A 19289-nucleotide genomic window follows, 5' to 3' on the forward strand; every position below is an offset into this window, starting at 1 on the left:
GTGTGTGTATGTGTCTATGTATTGCTCAGTTATCTTTGTATATAGAAAATAAAAAAGGAAATGTGCCAAAATATTAACAGTTTATCTCTGGATGGTGGGGTTATAGTTTATTTTTATTAATGCTTTTCTGCTTTAAAATTTTATTCACAATGAGCATATAGTATTTTATAATCAGAAATTTAAGTTTTTAAATTCCTGATCTAATATTTTTGAAGGGTTTTATTTTGGTACTGGTCAACACTGCAAGGTGACGGGGCATCAATCGAGGGTCCAAAAAAGTTTTACCCAGACATTTAACATGGTCTGTAAAATGGGTAGAATCACATCTACTACACAGCGCTAGTGTGTATGTGTGTGTGTAATACAAAATTTGACATTCCTTTGTAATACTAAAGCTTGATAAAGTTGTTAAGTGGTGTTATAACAATAATAAAGTCCTGTGGCCCTAAAGAGGTGGGAGAACCCTTAGGATAGCAGGTAGCTTTGTGTTGAGGAAGTTAGGTTGGGAGAGGAGACAGGGGAGAGGATTCAGGAGAGGATCGGGAGAGAATTCAGGGAGAAACACGAGAGCGGTTTTTGCCAATGCTTAAGAGAAAGGATCACATGCTTGACCCCTTTTCTCCCCTTCCCCCATACTTCCCCTACATGCTTCAATGTTCCCTCTTGTGATCCAATCTTCCTTCTATCTCTCAAGCTGCCCTCACAAAAGGCAGCTTATAATAGACAGGCTCTAGTGCATGTTAACGCAATGGTAGTTTTGTTTCACAATCTATTCTATTTCACACTCCCTGTGAAAGGAAGCTTATGTAGGAATGTGACCAGTGGTCTATTAAGGCCTATCTAGTCCCAGACTGGGAGGCGTTTTCTTCCACTCTGGATGATAAGAGTGTGTAATGAAAACAAGGTAACTTTTAGCTAGAACCATTTGTACTGAGCTATATCCTTCAAAAGGTGTTCTCAATCAGTATCTTTGGGGTCTTACTAATTCTATGGAAAATAAGATTTCACACACAGCAATGATTTTTTTAAGTTAGTCAAAGGAGCCAAAGGTAGCCTGTCAAATTATTGTTACTTTTACATTTAAAAAAATGTAATACAGACCTATAGTCAACTTACCCAAGAAAAATGAAAACATATATTCACAAAAAAATCTGCACACAAACATTAATAGCTGCTTTATTCATAATTGCCAAAAACTGGCAATAACTCAATGTTCTTAAAAAAAAAAAAAGACACATTTATTCAGCATCACACTTAAGTGGGCACCAGGCCTTTGAGAATCTTGAGACAGTTTGGTTCCACAACTCTTCCATCCACCTTATGTGGCTTCGAGTTCATGGCTGCATCCATTTCTTCCACATTGGCTTCCATGACAAACCCAAAGTCTCTAAAGCCCTTGGGGTTTGGATCTCTCATTACCACACAGCCTGTAGGCATTCCCCATGGCTCAGGATGGCTCCTCAGACTCTTATCGGTTGTTTCAAAGCTCAGACCTCCGATGAAGAGCCTCCACAGCATTCCAGACTCTTTGGAAGACTCTGACTTAGGCATGACGGTGGTGGGAGGGAGACTAAGGATGCTTACTCGTCGGCGTCATGAGCAGAAAGGAGTAACCTAACGAAGGTATCTCTCAAATATTCTTAAACTGGTAAATGGATAAACAAACTTTGGTTCATCCACATAATAGAATACTACCCTGCCATTATAGAATACTACCCATAATAGAATACTACCATAGAATACAGCCATAATAGAATACTACCCAGTTTATTCCAAAAAGGAATGAACTATTGATTAAACACAACAACATGGTTGACTCTTAAATGTGTTATACTAAGTAAGGGAAGCCAGATCCAAAAGGTTTTAATTGTATTATTGCACTTGTATGACACTTTAGAAAAGGAAACTATAGGGGAAAACAAATCAGTGGTTGTCAGAGGATGGGATTGGGGAAGGGGTTCTGCAAATAGAGACTCAGAGTGAATATTGAAGGGTGATGGCACTATTTTTTTTTAAGATTTTATTTATTTATTTGACAGAGATCACAAGTAGGTAGAGAGGCAGGCAGAGTTGGGGGGGGAGCAGGCTCCCCGCTGAGCAGAGAGCCCGATGCGAGGCTTGATCCCAGGACCCCGGGATCATGACCTGAGCCGAAGGCAGAGGCTTTAACCCATTGAGCCCCCCAAGTGCCTCGATGGCACTATTTTTTTTAAGATGTTATTTATTCATTTGACAGAGAAAGAGAGATCACAAGTGGGCAGAGAGAGGAGGAAGCAGGCTCCCCGCTGAGCCCCTACTTGGGGCTCGATCCCAGGACCCGGGGATCATGACCCGAGCAGAAGGCAGAGGCTTCAACCCAATGAGCCACCCAAGTGCCCCCGATGGCACTATTCTTAATGGCGATACAAGAATATGCATTCGTCAAAACTCATAGAACAGCACATCAAAAAGTGAATTTTACTATGTAAATTTAAGAAATAAATTTATAAAAGTAAAAATAAAGTAACAGGCCCATGGTAAATTCAAACAATACAAGGAATTCGGTAAAAAAAAAAAAGTCTCCCTCCCAGAGCTTTATGGTGATAGAAAAATTCTGCATTTTGATTGCAGTGATCGTTATGTAAATCTACCCATGTGATAAAATGAGGTAGAACTATAACCACATTTTACACCCATGCCAATTTCTTGCTTTTCGTATTATACCATAGTTAAGATGTAACCCCCGGTGAAAGCGGGGTGAGGAGTAGGAGGATCTCTGGATTTTCTTTGCAATCTCCTGCATATATATACTTAAGTATCTCTCAACCAAACTTTCAATCTAGTCCAGCTCTCCGGAAGTGAACACTTAGAATTTCTTGTGTATCTTCTGCATAGTAATCCTTTATATGTGTATATATGCACATCTACACTTAAATTTTAATACAAACTAGCATATTACACATTGCCCTGCATTTCACTATCTTTCTTTTTTTAAGATTCATTTATTTTATTTTATTTTTATTTTTTTTAAGATTTTATTTATTTATTTGACAGAGCATCTTAATTTAATTTTATTTTTTCAGTGTTCCAAGATTCATTGTTTATGCACCACATCCGGTGCTCCATGCAATAGGTGCCCTCCTTAATACCCACCACCAGGCTCACCCATCCCTCCACCCTGTCCCCTCTCAAACCCTCAGTTTTTTTCTGAGTCCACAGTCTCTCATGCTTCCTCTCCCCCTCCGATTTACCCCAATTCACTTTTCCTTTCCTTCTCATGTCCTCCATGTTATTCTTTATGCTCTACAAGTAAGTGAAACCATATAATTGACTCTCTCTGCTTGACTTATTTCACTCAGTAGAATCTCCTCCAGTCCCTAAGATTCATTTATTTGAGAGAGAGAGGACAGGCAAACACGAGTGGGGTTAGGGACAGAGGGAGATGGAAAGAATCTCAAGCAGACTCCCTGCTGAGCACGGTCCCCATCTCAGGAGCCTGAGATCATAACTTCAGTGGAACTCAAGACTCCCATGCTCTTGAGTCCCATGCTCTGACTGAGCCACCCAAGCACCCTCCCTATTTTCCCACTGTTACTTTGGAGATATTTCCATATCACAAACACATGGATCCACATCACTTTTTTCCTGCTGCATAGTATTCCATCACATAGTAGTGTCACAATTTATTTTAACAGTTTCTTATTGATGGACATTTGGATCTCAACAAGGAGTTGAACTTAAGTAATGCATAAAATTTTAAAGCATTAAAGGTCAACCAGAGTTGAGACCAAATGCAAAGTTTTTACAGATTCGAGGCTGTCTCTGGAATATTTTTTGACCAGAAGGGGGAAGGCAAGAGACAGGAGGAGAGGCAAAACGCTGGGAAATATTCCTGGCCAATGGGGAAGCTGTGGTGACAGGGAATTTACTGCCGGGTAGGAGTTCGCAGAGTGCCTCCCTACCGCTGGAGCAGGAGGCCGAGCTCCAAATCAAGCTTTTCTTAGGCTGCCGCTCAGATTCACCCGTGTTTCGGGGGTTATGCGTGGTGCAATGATGCGTGGCCACCTCCGGCCTCCTGCGGGGACCCCAGGCGGGGGCTGGGTCTGAATCCCCATAGTCTACAGCCCACGCTTGCAGGGGGTGCACACGTGGTGACCTGCCCCAGGCCGGGTTGCCGGCTCCGGCTCCTCCTCCCTCCAGATCTCCCTCTGTTCTCTGCAGTATCACGTGCATCCGCGCCGGGTGCAGGATGGCGGCTGCGGCAACAGCGGTGGGTGTCAGGCTCCGGGACTGCTGCAGCCGAGGCGCTGTGCTCCTGCTCTTCTTCTCCCTGTCTCCTCAGCCCCCAGCCGCCGCCGCTTGGCTGCTGGGCCTGCGGCCCGAGGACACCGCTGGAGGCCGCGTGTCCCTGGAGGGGGGCACCCTGCGCGCGGCGGAAGGCACCAGCTTTCTCCTGCGCGTCTATTTCCAGCCCGGGCCCGCGGCGCCCGCGGCGCCGGTGCCCGCACCCACCCTTTCCTCGGGAGAGAACGGCACCGGCGACTGGGCTCCCCGGCTCGTGTTCATCGAGGAGCCCCCGGGGGGTAGCGGCGTGGCGCCCAGTGCTGTCCCCACGCGCCCCCCGGGGCCGCAGCGCTGCCGGGAGCAGAGCGACTGGGCGTCGGACGTGGAAGTCCTGGGGCCGTTGCGCCCCGGAGGCGTGGCGGGTTCGGCTTTAGTCCAGGTGAGGGTGCGGGAGCTGCGCAAGGGCGAGGCAGAGCGGGGCGGCGCGGGCGGTGGCGGGAAGCTCTTCTCGCTGTGCGCCTGGGACGGACGCGCTTGGCACCACCACGGCGCCGCCGGCGGCTTCCTGCTGCGCGTCCGCCCGCGGTTGTACGGTCCTGGGGGGGACCTATTGCCCCCAGCGTGGCTCCGGGCGCTCGGGGCGCTCCTGCTGCTCGCCCTGTCTGCCCTTTTCAGCGGCCTGCGCCTGAGCCTGCTCTCGCTGGACCCGGTGGAGTTACGGGTGCTGCGGAACAGCGGCTCGGTCGCAGAGCAGGAGCAGGCGCGCCGCGTGCAGGCCGTGCGCAGCAGGGGGACCCATCTGCTCTGCACCCTGCTCCTGGGCCAAGCCGGAGCCAACGCGGCCCTGGCCGGCTGGCTGTACGCCTCGCTGCCGCCGGGTGTCGGGGGCACCGGAGAAGATTATTACAGCGAGGCAGGGATTCACTTCCCGTGGCTGCCGGCGCTCGTCTGTACCGGCGCCGTGTTTCTGGGCGCCGAGATCTGCCCCTATTCAGTGTGTTCTCGGCACGGGCTGGCCATCGCTTCGCACAGCGTGTGCCTGACCCGACTCCTGATGGCGGCCGCCTTCCCCGTGTGCTACCCCCTGGGTCGCCTGCTGGACTGGGCGCTGCGTCAGGAGATCAGCACCTTCTACACGCGGGAGAAGCTGCTGGAGACGCTACGGGCCGCAGACCCCTACAACGACCTGGTGAAGGAGGAGCTCAACATCATCCAGGGCGCCTTGGAGCTGCGCACCAAGGTGGTGGAGGAGGTGCTGACCCCCCTCGGGGACTGTTTCATGCTGCGCTCCGACGCGGTGCTCGACTTTGCCACCGTCTCAGAGATTCTGCGCAGCGGCTACACTCGTATCCCCGTATACGAGGGCGATCAGCGGCACAACATTGTAGACATTCTGTTTGTCAAGGACTTGGCCTTCGTGGACCCCGACGACTGCACACCGCTACTCACCGTCACTCGCTTCTACAACCGGCCCCTGCACTGCGTCTTCAATGATACCCGGCTGGACACCGTGCTGGAGGAGTTTAAGAAGGGTGAGCAGTGGTCTATCTCCTCTCTCAGCTCCTTACCCCCTCAGAAATATTCATAAACTTGTGACGTTTCAGGTGTGCAAAGCAATTCTCTTATGATAGCAAAAACTCAAGGAAGGCCCCACCTCTTGGGGCTATTTTCATTTAACTTTTCCTTACCTTCCCTGCAGCTGACTGAGCCCCAGCCTCTAACCTTTCACTTGGCTCACAAGACGCTCTATATTCCTCATTCATTCCCTTTCAGGATTTTTCAGGATCTAACAATTGCCAGGTACTGTGCAGGTTGGACTCTGTGGATAGTCCTTGGAGGTCATTGGGTAGCTCCCCACCCAATACAGGAGGATCCTCTACACCGTCCTGTAATAAGCAGTCTTCCTTTTAAATTCTTCCCAGGGCTGGAAACACAATCTCCCAGGCAAAGGAACTCCCTTGTTGGACAGCTCCAGCTGCTATAATGTCTTTCTTACATGGAGTAGAAAGTTATGTCTCAGGAACTTCTCTCAGGGTCGTCTTTCTGTCCTTTGAATCACAAAGAGTGATAAGCCCCAGACTCCTCTAGTGGTTCTTTTCCCTTATTTAACATTCTCAGGTTGGATTAAAAATTGACCCAGCTTAAAAAACTGATTAAGGCAGCGAGGTCCTTGTACTTCTGGGAACCTGGGTCCCATAAGGGAGGGTTGATCTGGATGAGAGCAAATAGTCTGGTAAAGGGAACCGCTAGAAAATTTGCATATACAAATGAATGGGGTTTCTTTCAGAGTAGTCACCACTCCACCCCTGTCAGGTCTATAGAATGTTTACTACTGTCTGGGGTTTGCCTTTAGAAACTGTCTTCTGGAGCTGAGTACAATTCACTCAAGAAAAATCAGCCTGTATTCTTTAGGATCGATCCTGGGATTACACAGTTTGACTGGTTCTCCTAGTTACCCAGAAGGACACTTGATTGTTTTTGAAAATCAAACCTACCTTCAAGAGTCACTGAGTGCAGAAGACTTATCTTACAGACCCTGAAAACAATTCCAGGAATGAGTTGAGAACAGTGACATGGTTAGAGTACGTGTGGAACCTTCTAGAATGACCACTTTGAAGGAGGCATTCATCTGTACATATGAGTTAACATGTTTAGTAAAAAAACAAAAAAATCAATCCCCTGATTTTAGAATCAAGCTCCAAATGTAGATTCCCTGTGGTTAGCAGGAATCACATTTGGCATATCTTTTTAAAGATTTTTTTTTTTTTTTTGACAGACAGGGATCACAAGTAGGTGGAGAGGCAGGCAGAGGGAGAGGAGGAAGCAGGCTCCCTGCTGAGCAGAGAGCACGATGCAGGGCTTGATCCCAGGACCCTGGGACCACGACCCAAGCCAAAGGCAGAGGCCTTAACCCACTGAGCCACCCAGGCACATTTGGCATATCTTGACATATCTTTTTGTTTATCAAAAATTCAGTCTCATTACTTTATCATCACAGGTGCTCTTTAGGACTTTCATACAATGAGAAAACTTGGGTCTTCCTCCTGCCATAATTTTTTTAGACAGATAATATTGTCTTAAGTATCAAAGTGTAGCCTGAAGGGGGAGAGGGTGTTGAAAACCTATTTTCAGTCAAAGCTGTAGACTTCCTGTTGGTATCATGAGAAGGGGAGGGAAATGTGTACATATTACAGCTGTTTTAGCCCAATCTGGGCTACTATTTCACCCTCTTCATCTGTCTCCCCCAAGTCCTTGCATGACTCATTCTCACTGTACCCTTAGGTTCATTCATCTACTCTTAGAATTATTCTTACATGTTGTAAGACTCCTACAGAAAGGAGTCTTGGATCTGGGCATAAAAACTGTGCAAATCTATATATTAATTTGCAAAAACTACCATAACAAATCCCGTAAACTGAGTGGCTTAAACAACGTAAGTTTATTTCCTCATAGTTCTAGAATCTGGAAGTCCAAGATCAAGGTGTGGGCAGGTTTGATTTCTTCTGAGGACTCTCTTTTTGGCTTGCAGATGGCTGCCTTCTCTCTGCGTCCATCCACGGTCATCCTTCAGTGTGTGTAAGCTCATTCCTGGAATCTCCGTGGTTCTAAGCATTTCTTCTTTTATAAAGACATCAGTCAGGTTGGATTGGGGCCCACCTTATCAGCCTGATTTTGACATAACTATCCCTTAAACATGATAGTTAAGACAGAGTGCAGTTAAGATAGTATATCATTGTCACGTGCTACTGAAGGACATTTTTCATGAAACTCCTGTAAACTCATTCATTCATTCATTTACTATTTATTATCTATGGAGTAGGCAATAGGCAAGGCAATAACAGTGCCCTTAGAAAGTTAACAGTTTACAAGGATGTACCATGTCAGAAAAAAGGACAGTCTTCAAGCAGGAATTGTGTCTCAGTAACCTCTGTATCCCTAGCACCTTGCACATAGTAGGCTGCCCAAAACAGTCAGTACTGATCTGAAATGAGCCGTGCTGCAGAATGTCTAAATCTTGACTGAAAAAGGCTTGTCAGTGTTCTATCAGCAGTTAGTTTGTACTTAGATTGCTAAATAGAGGCTGGGAATTACAGTGCACACCATGCCAACGAAGAGATTTCCACATCTCTTCAGAGCCTTGCTCCTTACTCGCAGTGAGCTACTAAAACCAGCAGCATGGGCTTCACCTCGGACCTTGGTAGACATGAAGAATTTCCTACCTCATTTTAAATCCACTGAATGAAAATCTGCACTTTAATAAGCCCCCAGGTGACTCATGTGTACATTAAAGTCTGAGAAGCACTGCCTCCAGAGAACCCTTATTAATAGTGATTGGTAGATTTACTTAGAATAAATACAAGGAATAAGTATCAAGTTGAGTGTTCTCTGGCTTCATGCCATATAACATGGTCATTTGCTTAACACGGTCATTTGCTAAACACGTGTTTGCACCATAGATTAGAAAAGGAAAGCTGTGCTGAGCTACTTTTCTTTACCCTTAAAGTAAGTCATAAAAGCCCTTCTGTTCCCCTCACTTCTTTTGCATCTCAAGTAACTTAACTAAGCAAACCCCTTAGGAGGTAGGGGGAGGAAAATGACAAATCGGCACAACATTACCATTAATTGAGCCGACAGCTCTGATAGGCACCCTGCCAGGCCCTTTACTACTCCGAATGACCTTCCTGGGTGGGTATTATCAACTCCATTTTATACTAAAAGAAGAAACTAAAGCTTAGTTTCATTACTTGACTTAGTCAACTCCCCACAGTTGATAACTGAATTGTGATTTGGCCTAGATTGGCAGGACCCCAGAACCTGTTCTTTTTCCCACTACACTAGTCACATTCCATCCTCCACCCCATAGGCTTCAAAGGCAGCCTTTCACCTCTGGTTTGCTGCCTCTGGCTGATTTATCTCTATTTTTCATAGATTAGAAATGGAGCTTTTATAATTACAGTGATTGCTAATATGTATATTGTATTTTACAAACATTTCTACTTATCTTCTCTTATCTGATCCATAAAACAACTCTGCAGTTACAGATGAGGACCCCAAGACCCAGAAAGGTTGCTTGGCCTATCTAAGACCATCACCTAGCTAGTATTTCAAGGCCCAGATACAAATCCAGGTCATGTGACTCCAAAGGTCTTATCCATATGGGATTTTACCATTGTACTTCTTATGAGCTCCAGGTCTTTAGAAATGGGGAAAAGGAAAAAGGTCTTTCTAGCTAGCATGCTAGCTTTACTAAAAGGAACAGTATTTATCCCCACTGGACTGTGATCTCCTAAAAGGCAGGACAAGCACAGTGGCCATCAATGCAAGGGGGATGAATAGAATATTTATTGAATGAAGGGTTTTAAGTAGCTAATTTCTACTGTATTTTTTGTTTGAGTAAGGTGAACCCAAAGTATAGGATAATTAGTGTTGTTCCATTGACCATAACCAACCTCTCCTTTTCCCAGATTCTCTACCCCAGTCAGTGGTACCACTGCCCCTCCAGTCTCCCAGGTGAGAAAGCCCCCCTTCACCCCTTACCCTCATCCTACTAATCACTGCCTTAGTCTGCTTGGGCTGACGTAACAAAATACCATGGACTAGCCAGCGTAAACAGACATTTATTTTCTTACAATTCTGGAGGCCAGAAGTCCAAGATCAAGGTTCCACCTGATTCGCTTTCCCATGAGAGCACTCTTCCTGTCTTCTCACTACATCTTCATATGGCCTTTCCCTCAGTACATGTCTATAGAGAGTGCAAGTTCTGGTCTCCCTTCCTCTTACAAAGATAGCAATCCTGTTGGTTTAGGGCCCCACCTTTATGATCTTATCTAACTTAAATTACTTCCTTAGACACCCCACTGGGGAGGGGGGGTTAGTGCTTCAACATATGAATTTGGGACGGGGGAGAGAGACATTCAGTCCATAACAGTCACCAAAGTCTGCCCAAAATTTGCCAAAATTGCATCTAAAATATTTCTTGAATCTATATATGATAGAGTCCACTAATTCTTTCACTTAGGTGAGTCATGGAGTTTATTCAAGAAATAGTTACTGTGTACCTGTTGTGTAGGCACGGCAGAGAACATACAACAGTCCTCCCTGTCTGCACAGAGCTTTCATTCCAGTGGCAGAGACTAAAATTAAACAGATGAGATAGTGATTAAGAACAGAAGCTTTGCTGCCAGACTGTCCAAACTACATGCTGGCCTTGGGACAGTTACTTAACTGTCTGTTTTGTTACTTGTAAAATGAGGATAATAATGGTATTTACTCATAGGGTTGGTTGAAATAATAAGATACTATTGTATTATACTGCTTATTTAGTAAGTGTCATTATAAATGCTAAATAAATGTTTACTAAGATTCTTAAATATAAACACAAACCTATTACTCTTGTGCAAATGCCTCCTAAGAAATTCCGCTTCGTCCAGTTTTTGTGTCCCTCAAATCTGTCCTCTCCCTTGCCACTAAAATAATCTCTGGTGACATCATCCCCTGCTTAAAACCCTTCTGCACTCCCCGCACTGCCTGCAGGATCAAGTCTAAGCTGTGCTCTCCTGACCTGCTCCCTGCCCTCCCCTCCAGGCTTATCCCTCACCACTTCCGACCACAGTTGGGGCAACATTGAATTTCATGGCCCTACTGCTATTGCTTGTCTTTGTCCCTTTCCTCAGGCCATACTCTTTGTCAGGAATATGCATTGCCTGATTAGTCCAGCTCCTCCTCTAACACTCAGCACTGGGGCCACCTCCTCTGGGAAGCTATTCCTGTAAACCCCAGGTTGAGCCAGTGTAATTGTCCCATATCTCTCTTATTGAATCAACAGGCTGCATGACTGCTTTTTGCTTATTAGTGCTACTCACCCAGATCATGAGCCAAGACTACCTTATCTGTCTTTGTAGCTGTAGCACCTAACGACGGATAGAGCCCTTGCTAAGTTTTCAGTAAGTTTTCAGTAACTTGCTAAGTTTTCAGTTGCTGAATGACTAAATGAATAACTGAGGGACTTAAACTTTAACAGAAAGGATCTGAACAGATTTGTAGTAAATGCATCATTAATGATCTCAGCCAATCATTGTGGACCATGCAGGACAAAGGCAAATTTTAAATGTTAGAAGAAAAGTGTTGCATATATGGTTTCTCTCCTTTTTTAGGTGTATCTATTTATTGTAACAGTTATTTATCCCATGTCATGTTGAAAGGAATGTGCTAAGAGTTGGATGTGTGAGATACAGTCCCTGCTCCCAAAGAGCCTACAGCCTGATAGAAGAATGTTCCCCTTTGAAAAGCTAGGAGACAGGCTGGACTTACCTTTCTCCACCCCAACCCCCCACTTCAATAACATTATAGTTTACAAATCTTTTTTTTAGCATGGAGCATGTGGATAAGACAGACCTGTATATAAGTCATTAAAACAAGAGTGATAAATAGAAATATAAAAATGCAATGAGAACATGGAGAAGAGAGTGACTGTGCTGAGGTTTTTTGGCTTTTATAAAATTTTTACAGAACTTTATACATTTCTATACTACATTACAACTAACAAAAAATATTTGTAAGTTTTCATTACAGAAAACTGAAAAATATAGAACAGTAGACAAAGCATGGAAATCACATGAAGGTAATCATCCCACTATCCTGAAGTAATAACTCCTAATATTCTGTCATATTAAAAAATATAGCACCCATAGTAACAACCTTAATCAAATTCTTAAAAAGAAAATAAACAGAAAAAGCCCTGGTCTTGCCTTCTTTCATTAATAAAATATCCCATTCTAATCCCAAGAGTGATTTTTTGTTAATATGATGATAATTATTTTCACTGTAGTCTCCTTGGGAGTGAGTCCCATAATTTGGGAAGACTAATTTATCAAATGGAGCCCTAAAGATTTGTTGAACTTAATTTCTACAGTTTACTCTGTTTATTGGATTATATTTAGGAAAAAACCAACCCTATGCAGAGAACAGGGAGAAGGAATAAAGCTTAGGTCTGAAGCCAATGGCCTCTGGGTGCTATTGCTCCAATATTTAACAGTTAAATAAATTGGCTTTGCCAGGTTAGTAACACCATCTTCCTAAACAAAAGAACTCATCATGCACATAATGTTGGGTTATTCTGTCTATAGACCAGCATGGCTATAAGATAGCTTATTGCAGTTTTCCTACTCAGTCTTTGTTCATTGATTCCTTCGTTTATTCAGTAAATATTGAACTCCTGCTTTAGACCAGTCACTGTACTGGGCCTTGGGAATACAGTGGTGAACAAGACAGACAGAGTGGAGCTGAAAAGGTATCTTCTTCAATCTTTGGTTCTACTTCATGTGATCTGTAGCTTAAAAGCCATCCAGCTTGCCAATAAGTGCTCCTGGCACAGACACATAATGTAATATTTTCACTGAGGAATAATCTGGTTGAAAAGTCAGGGTTTTGCTTTATCACTCCAAATTCTGGTGTGATATTTTAGCAGGAAGAATAATCATCCCGTTGCTTAATTCTATAAAAAGCTGCTGAAACATTAGTGCTACATTTTTTATCTTTCATAAAAGAAAATGAAAAAGTATTTCCACTCAAAGTTCTATTTCACTGATTTAATTAGATGTGATGTGTTTAAAAACGTTAAATATGGCTACCTAATAATTAGTCCACGTTAGAATGTTTATCTTCTAAACAGTATTTAGATTAAACAGTAAACAAAGCATAGCCCATCGTGTACAGGGAGGCAGAATAAAAATGAACATGAAAAAGTAGAAATTATTAAATATACAAGGGATTAAATTGCCAATTTATATTTCTTTCTTTAGACATATCTATTATGATTGTTGTAATACTGTTCTGAAATAATTTTCTTTTTCTCAGTCTGGCAAAAGAAATACGAGGTAACAATAGAATATGAGCTGGAAGGGGCACTGAAAAAACCTGACAGAATCTAATTCACGCTTTCATTTTTAGATTTGGTTATCTTTTAGGACATAACAGCCTTCATTGTCAGACTTTTTATCTAATCTAAATCCCACAGGCTGCAGTTAAATTGCATTGCCTCGTTTTATCATCCTTGGTGAGTCCTCTCTTATTTGAAGAATATAGTAGCTCACCTCAATTACATTTTTAAACAATCAGATACATTTGATTGTGTTTCTGGACCCCTTAAAGCATTTGGGTATCAAGGCAGGGGGTGGTATCTGTGGATGATCCTAATACTTTCTTAAACTGGTTTACATCTAGGCCCAGTTTGGGGGTCCCTAGACCTTCCATAACATCTCTTCCAGTTCTCTTTATTTTCTGCTGTCTGTTCCTTTCCAAACTGGGATTCTTCTCAATTCATTCTTCTTTCCTTTCTTTCTCCCTCCTCCCTCTCCCCTCTCCATCCATCCTTCCCTCCCTCCCTCTCTTCCTCCTTCCTTCCCTTCGTTCCTTCCTTCCAAATGACATTATTCTGTGTCAGGCCTCTTGCCACCCTGGTGCTTGCCAGGGATGCCTGTGTGACTCAGTTCGTTAACTGACCAATAAGTAATTATAAGTGGTAACAAGTGATTTGAAGAAAAGGTAGAGGGAGCCATGAGAGCATATAATAGGGGCCCTGACTTGGTCTTGTGGATAAGGATAGATTCCTCCTCCTCCCCAAGTGATATTTGAGCTGAATCTTAAAGGGTAGCAAGAAGGAGTTTCCCAGAAGAAGAGCTTTCTAGGGGAAGGGAGCAGACATGCAAAGCTTTTAGGAAAGGGGGCCAGTGTGGGTGTCATGTGGGCTCCTGGGCCATTTTACATCCAGTAGGGAAAGTGCCATCTAGGCCAGCTGACCTTGCCTCTATGCCTCGTGATTGTGTGGGCAGCTGAGTTCAGGAACTTTCACTGAGTGCATAGCTACTAGGCCTCTGGGAGATGGATGCAGATACAAATATGGAAAAGAGCCTGCCCTCCGGGAGCATGAAAACAGGAAGGGCCTTGATGGAAAGGGCTCTGAGCAGCCTGGTGGACAGGCAAGTGCATCCAGACACCTGTGGGGAAAGCCCAAGGGAGAAATACCCTAGAAGGATCTGGGAAAACTTCTCTGACGAAGTGAGAGGAGAAGGATTCTGTCAAGAAATTATGAAAGGAAACTGAACGGGAAGAATAAAGGCAGAAAGGAAGCCAACGCCAGCCACCTTTGAATGCTGGCAAGGCAATGATCTTCATGCTGCTTTTCCTCCAACAAAACAGGGAACTAGGCAGAATAAGATATTTGTCAAACATAATTTCTGTTCTCTCCAAAGGCCAAAGCTATATATTTTAACCATTTTTGGTGGTGATATTTCTAAAACGTTTTATGCCCATTCCTGCCTTCCTTAGGAAAGGATCCTAAATATAACTTAATCTTTTTCTTGATGACGCAGGAGGGTGGTCATGAGAATGTCGTTATTTTATGCTGTGTTATCAAGCCATTTGTTGTCTACTTTATCTTTTTCTGTCCTCTGGTTATCAGTTGCTAGTTCTGAGTCGGCCTCAAGCAAGCCTCTCCCCCCACCTCACTCATCACAAAACCACTCTTTTCTGTGTGTCTTTCACAGCCTCTACTGAACTGAGAAATCAAGTAAATATGCATGTTGGGAATTGTGTGTCTGGTACACAATAAGCTTCAATAAATATTTGGTGAATAAATGATTAATTGGGCTTTGACGAGGAGCCTAGGACATGGGCTGGGTGTATGGACCTGGGGTAGTTCCTTCTGGGACCAGATTTAGAGCTGTGCAAATTCAGATCTCCAGATAATGGGTAGTTACTCTGCTATTTTTGCAGTGTTGCTTAGCAAGCCAAATTGCCAACCAGCTCAGTTCCTAGTGATTAACAACTATTTTTTCATGCCCTGGTGATAACTGGTTACCATGGTGTTCTGGGTGACACAGTTGGCTTTTCAATAACTGCCTTTTAGTGGCTCAAGAAATTTTTTTATGAGGAGTGTATTGATTATTCTTTTTTTGGCTGAAGTAGAACAAGGTAATTACTACAAAGTAGAGCCCTTTTTTAAAAAAGATTTTATTTATTTGACAGAGAGAGATCACAAGTAGGCACAGAGGCAGGCGGGGGGGGGGGAAGCAGGCTCCCTGAGCAGTGAAGCCCGATGCGGGGCTCGATCTCAGGACCCTGGGATCATGACCTGAGGCGAAGGCAGAAACTTTAACCCACTGAGCCACCCAGGCACCCCGAGCCTTTTTTTTTTTTTTTTAATAGAGAAAAGGACTGTTTTGTCTTCCCAAATCAAGGTGGTGGCTACAGGACTGGTAAGTAGGGTAACATTTTTGTGTTTCTCTTCCTGATTTGATACAAAGTAATTTGATTTGATTGTATATATAAAAAATAAATCTAGCATGTGTCGTGGGATCTTTTTCTCATCTTATTCCAACAGAATTCTTCAATACTAAGAAATAAACATTAGGAGTTCACAACCCTTTGTAAGCACAAGAGGCTATAACTGTGAGCCCTGTTAAAATTCTGGTGTATTATCACCAAGAATCATCCTATAAAACCAAACTATTTTAATGTAGCCCAGAAGTGTTTAGACTAATAAAAGTAGAGAATTTTAGGGGTGCCTGGGTGGCTCAGTTCGTTAATTGTCTGACTCTTGACTTCTGCTCAGGTCGTGATCTCAGGTGTGGAGCCTGCTTAAGATTCTCTCTCTCTCCCTCTGCACCCCACCCCCACCCCCAAAGTAGAGAATTTTGCCAGAAAAGGCTCCTTGGAGGTCGCCTGGTCCCATCTTTTAATTTTAAGGTGGAGGAAACTGAGGCCCAGAAAAGACAAATAATAAAAATAGCAATGATAATCCCTTATAGTCAGTCTTTACATGTGCAAAGAACTTCCCCAAAGAGTTAACCCATTTTGTACCACCATGCATGTGAAGTTGGTAGCATTTTTCCCCTTATCGTATATGAGGCACCTGCAATCTGGAGACCTGAGTGTCCTGCTCAATGTTAGTGACTGAGGCAGAATCAGGAGCCACATCTATGACTTGCTGCCTCAGGCCATGGAGCCACAGACCAAGTCCTGGACAAGTGGGCTCAGATCCCAGCTTCTTTGTTTACTAGTTGTGTACTAGGGCAGGTGATTCTACCACTCTGACTGATGCTTATCTCCCTTCCCCAAGAGGGAATAATGATACTATGTTTTAAGTTTACTACAAAGGCTAACAATAATGCCTGTATACTATACCACATTCAGGACACTCCACCATTTGCCTCCTACCTTACTGATCTAATGACACCTATTGTATCTAGTTAATCATTTAGTATAACAGGTGCATTCTCGGATCCACCCCATGTAAATGTGACTAGACATAATGAACAGAAGTGAGAGCTATTTACTTTGGATAGTGACTATTTCTGAGTCTCCATTTTATCATTCATATCTTAGTAGTAACATTTGGCAGAGATATGATGAAAACTAGAGGTTAATGTGTGCACCAATAGGTATGGCAGTTACTCCTAGGACAAAGACTGGAAAATGGGATGAATGTTGACCTGGGCTCACAGGAGTCAGCTTGGTTCAGATCAGAAATGGGGAGAATGCTGGAGTAGCTGTTGGCTAGACAGAATGAGACCTGTCAAAAGGATGGGTTTTAAGGTCACCTCCAGAGTCTGGCTTACTTAAATAGAGCCCCTGAGTGCCACATCTCTCTCCTTCCTGGGACTAGCCTAGCTTGGCCAGAGCCTCTGGACTGGCCCAGAACCGTATGATCTTTAGACAACTTAGGAGAGGCCTATTTGCCTTTCAGTGTCTTTCCTCGTGTCTGAGGTTGGTTCATGGCCTGCAAAAGTCACCATCAGTCAAAGCTTAGCCAGATCACTCTGGGTCATCACAGCGATTTTTTGAAGCTGAGGATCCTGGTTATGTTTAGCCTGAACCTAGAGAGAGACAAACTAGCCCCACGGGCTGCCTCTAAGACCAGCTCTGAGTCTGAGAAGCCTGAAGCTCAAGGATCCAGTCTCATTTAGTTGTCTTGAAGCTTTCCCCAAACCCCAGGTGGGTGGGTCCTATTCAGTTCCCTGAGTTCGAATATGGGCTCTACCATTTATTAGCTGAGTATCCTTGGACCAATTATTGTTTGGGGAATAAGCACAATCCATTTTGGTAGAGTAGTGGGAAAGAAGGTATATACAGAAAAAACCATGGAGGCCTTTAATGATAGTGAGAAGACTTCAGAAATGATCCTTCCTGGTAACTGGTACATGTTACTGAAGTGGGGAATAAGCTCATGAATGCTGTTTGGGGGCAATCAGTCTGGTTTTGGTGGATAGAATGGATTGGAGCTGGAGAGACCAAAAGGAGGACTGGTTAGGATATTAGCGCAATTGTCCAAGATGTGATGAGGACATGGAAATTAAGGACTGTGCACTTGCAACTGGAATGGAGAAAACCTCTGAGATTTCATTACCTTCTAGACATTCCTTCTCAGGCTCCTTTACTGGTTCCTCCTATATCATATTCACTGATACATCCTCAAGCATTTGGAGCAGGGCCTACCCATATCAGATGCTCAAGTATTTGTTGCATGAATGTTCTATGGCCTCTAAATTTTGGAACACCCTAGGGCTCAGAAATGGATCTCTTTGTCTAGTCTCGCCCCCGTGATTATTTTATTCATTCTCCCCAAGTTATAATCAACTCTGGACTTATATTCCCAGCTTGTACTTGACATTCCACTTGGAGGTCTAAAAGGCATCCCAAACTTCCAACTGTCCAAAACTGACCTTCTGCTGTGGGTGCCAAACTGACTCCTCACGTAATATTTCCAAACTCTGTAAATTGAAGTTTCATTCTTGTTGCTACTTGGGCCCAAACTTCTCTTTTGCTCTTGCTGCACATCCAATCCCTCATGTAGGCTCTGCTTTCAACAGGTCTAGAGAGCCTGCTTACATCTCACCACTTCCCCTGCTACCTCCCACCCAAGCCACCATCCATCCTCACTTAAATGACTGCCAGAGCTTCATATGAGGTCTCTGTGCTTCCTTCCACCTCTGCCCACTTTGTATCCATTCTTAAGATAACAGCCAGAAAGAGTCTTTTAAAACCTAAGTCAGATCACATCACTTTTCTGTCAAAAAAACAAACATGCACACACACAGACATGCACACAAGAAACTGTACAATGGCTTCATCTAGCTCAAAGAACCAAGTCCTAATAAAGGCCTTCCAGGCTTTTTCACACATGCACCAACCACCTCTTACTTCCCTGATCTTGACTCTTACTACTGTCCTCTCTCACACCCAGCAGCCACCCTTCTGGCATCCTTGCTATTCCTTAAGCACACCAATAATACTAAGGACCTTTGCTTCTTGTTCTATTGCAAAAGTTGTCCCTGAGATACCCACAGGGCTTCCCCCCCCCCCACTGCCTTCAGATCTTTACTCAAAACCTACCTTCTCGCACTCCTGCCTTCCCTTACCTAAAATTGTAACACTCACACAATTCCTCATTGCCTTTTCCTCTTAGAACTATGATGCAGATTTTACATATTTATCTGGCTTATTATCTCTCACCCCAAGTTACTAGAATGTAAGCTACAGAAGGAAAATGATTTTGTCCATTGTGTTTATTGCTGAATTTCTAGAACAGTGCTTGGTACATAGTAGAAACTTAATAAATACTTGTTGGTGAAATGAAGGAAGAAAAGAGGAATTGCAAGCATGTGGGGATTTTGTTTCCTAGTAGGAACAAAGGAAAAGAAAGTAAAAAGTAACTCCTGAGTGATGACCCTGGGTAACTAGAAGGTTGATAGTGCCACTTACTATAGTGAAGAGGCAAGAAAAACGAGAATAGTGGCCCTTGAAAATCATGTGATCCTATTGTGATAAGTGATTTTGACAAGGCAAGGAGACTACTCAGGCAAAATGTTTAAAACAGGATGGGAGAGGAGTGCCTGGGTGACTCAGTTGTTAAGCATCTGTCTTCGGCTCAGGTCATGATCTGGCTTGAGCACCACATCAGGCTCCCTGCTCAACAGGGAGCCTGCTTCTCCTTTCCCACTCCTCCTACTTGTATCCCCTCCTTGCTG

General features: G+C 43.9%; 1 protein-coding gene across 4 annotated transcripts in view; it reads left to right on the top strand.

The window, feature by feature from the left end:
• The first annotated feature begins 3851 nt into the window (after positions 1-3851).
• The window catches only part of CNNM1 (cyclin and CBS domain divalent metal cation transport mediator 1), a 60644-nt gene continuing 45206 nt past the window's right edge, over positions 3852-19289 (top strand). The window contains exon 1 of one of the 4 annotated variants that reach the window (XM_044240287.1): positions 3852-5795. In XM_044240287.1, coding sequence (XP_044096222.1) covers positions 4229-5795 — 1567 coding nt within the window. In that variant the 5' untranslated portion in view covers positions 3852-4228. The remainder of the gene's footprint in view (positions 5796-19289) is intronic. The other 3 variants (XM_044240288.1, XM_044240289.1, XM_044240290.1) reach the window with 3 other exon arrangements.

The sequence above is a fragment of the Neovison vison genome, chromosome 2 (assembly GCF_020171115.1).
Source record: "Neovison vison isolate M4711 chromosome 2, ASM_NN_V1, whole genome shotgun sequence".
Classification (NCBI taxonomy): domain Eukaryota; kingdom Metazoa; phylum Chordata; class Mammalia; order Carnivora; family Mustelidae; genus Neogale; species Neogale vison.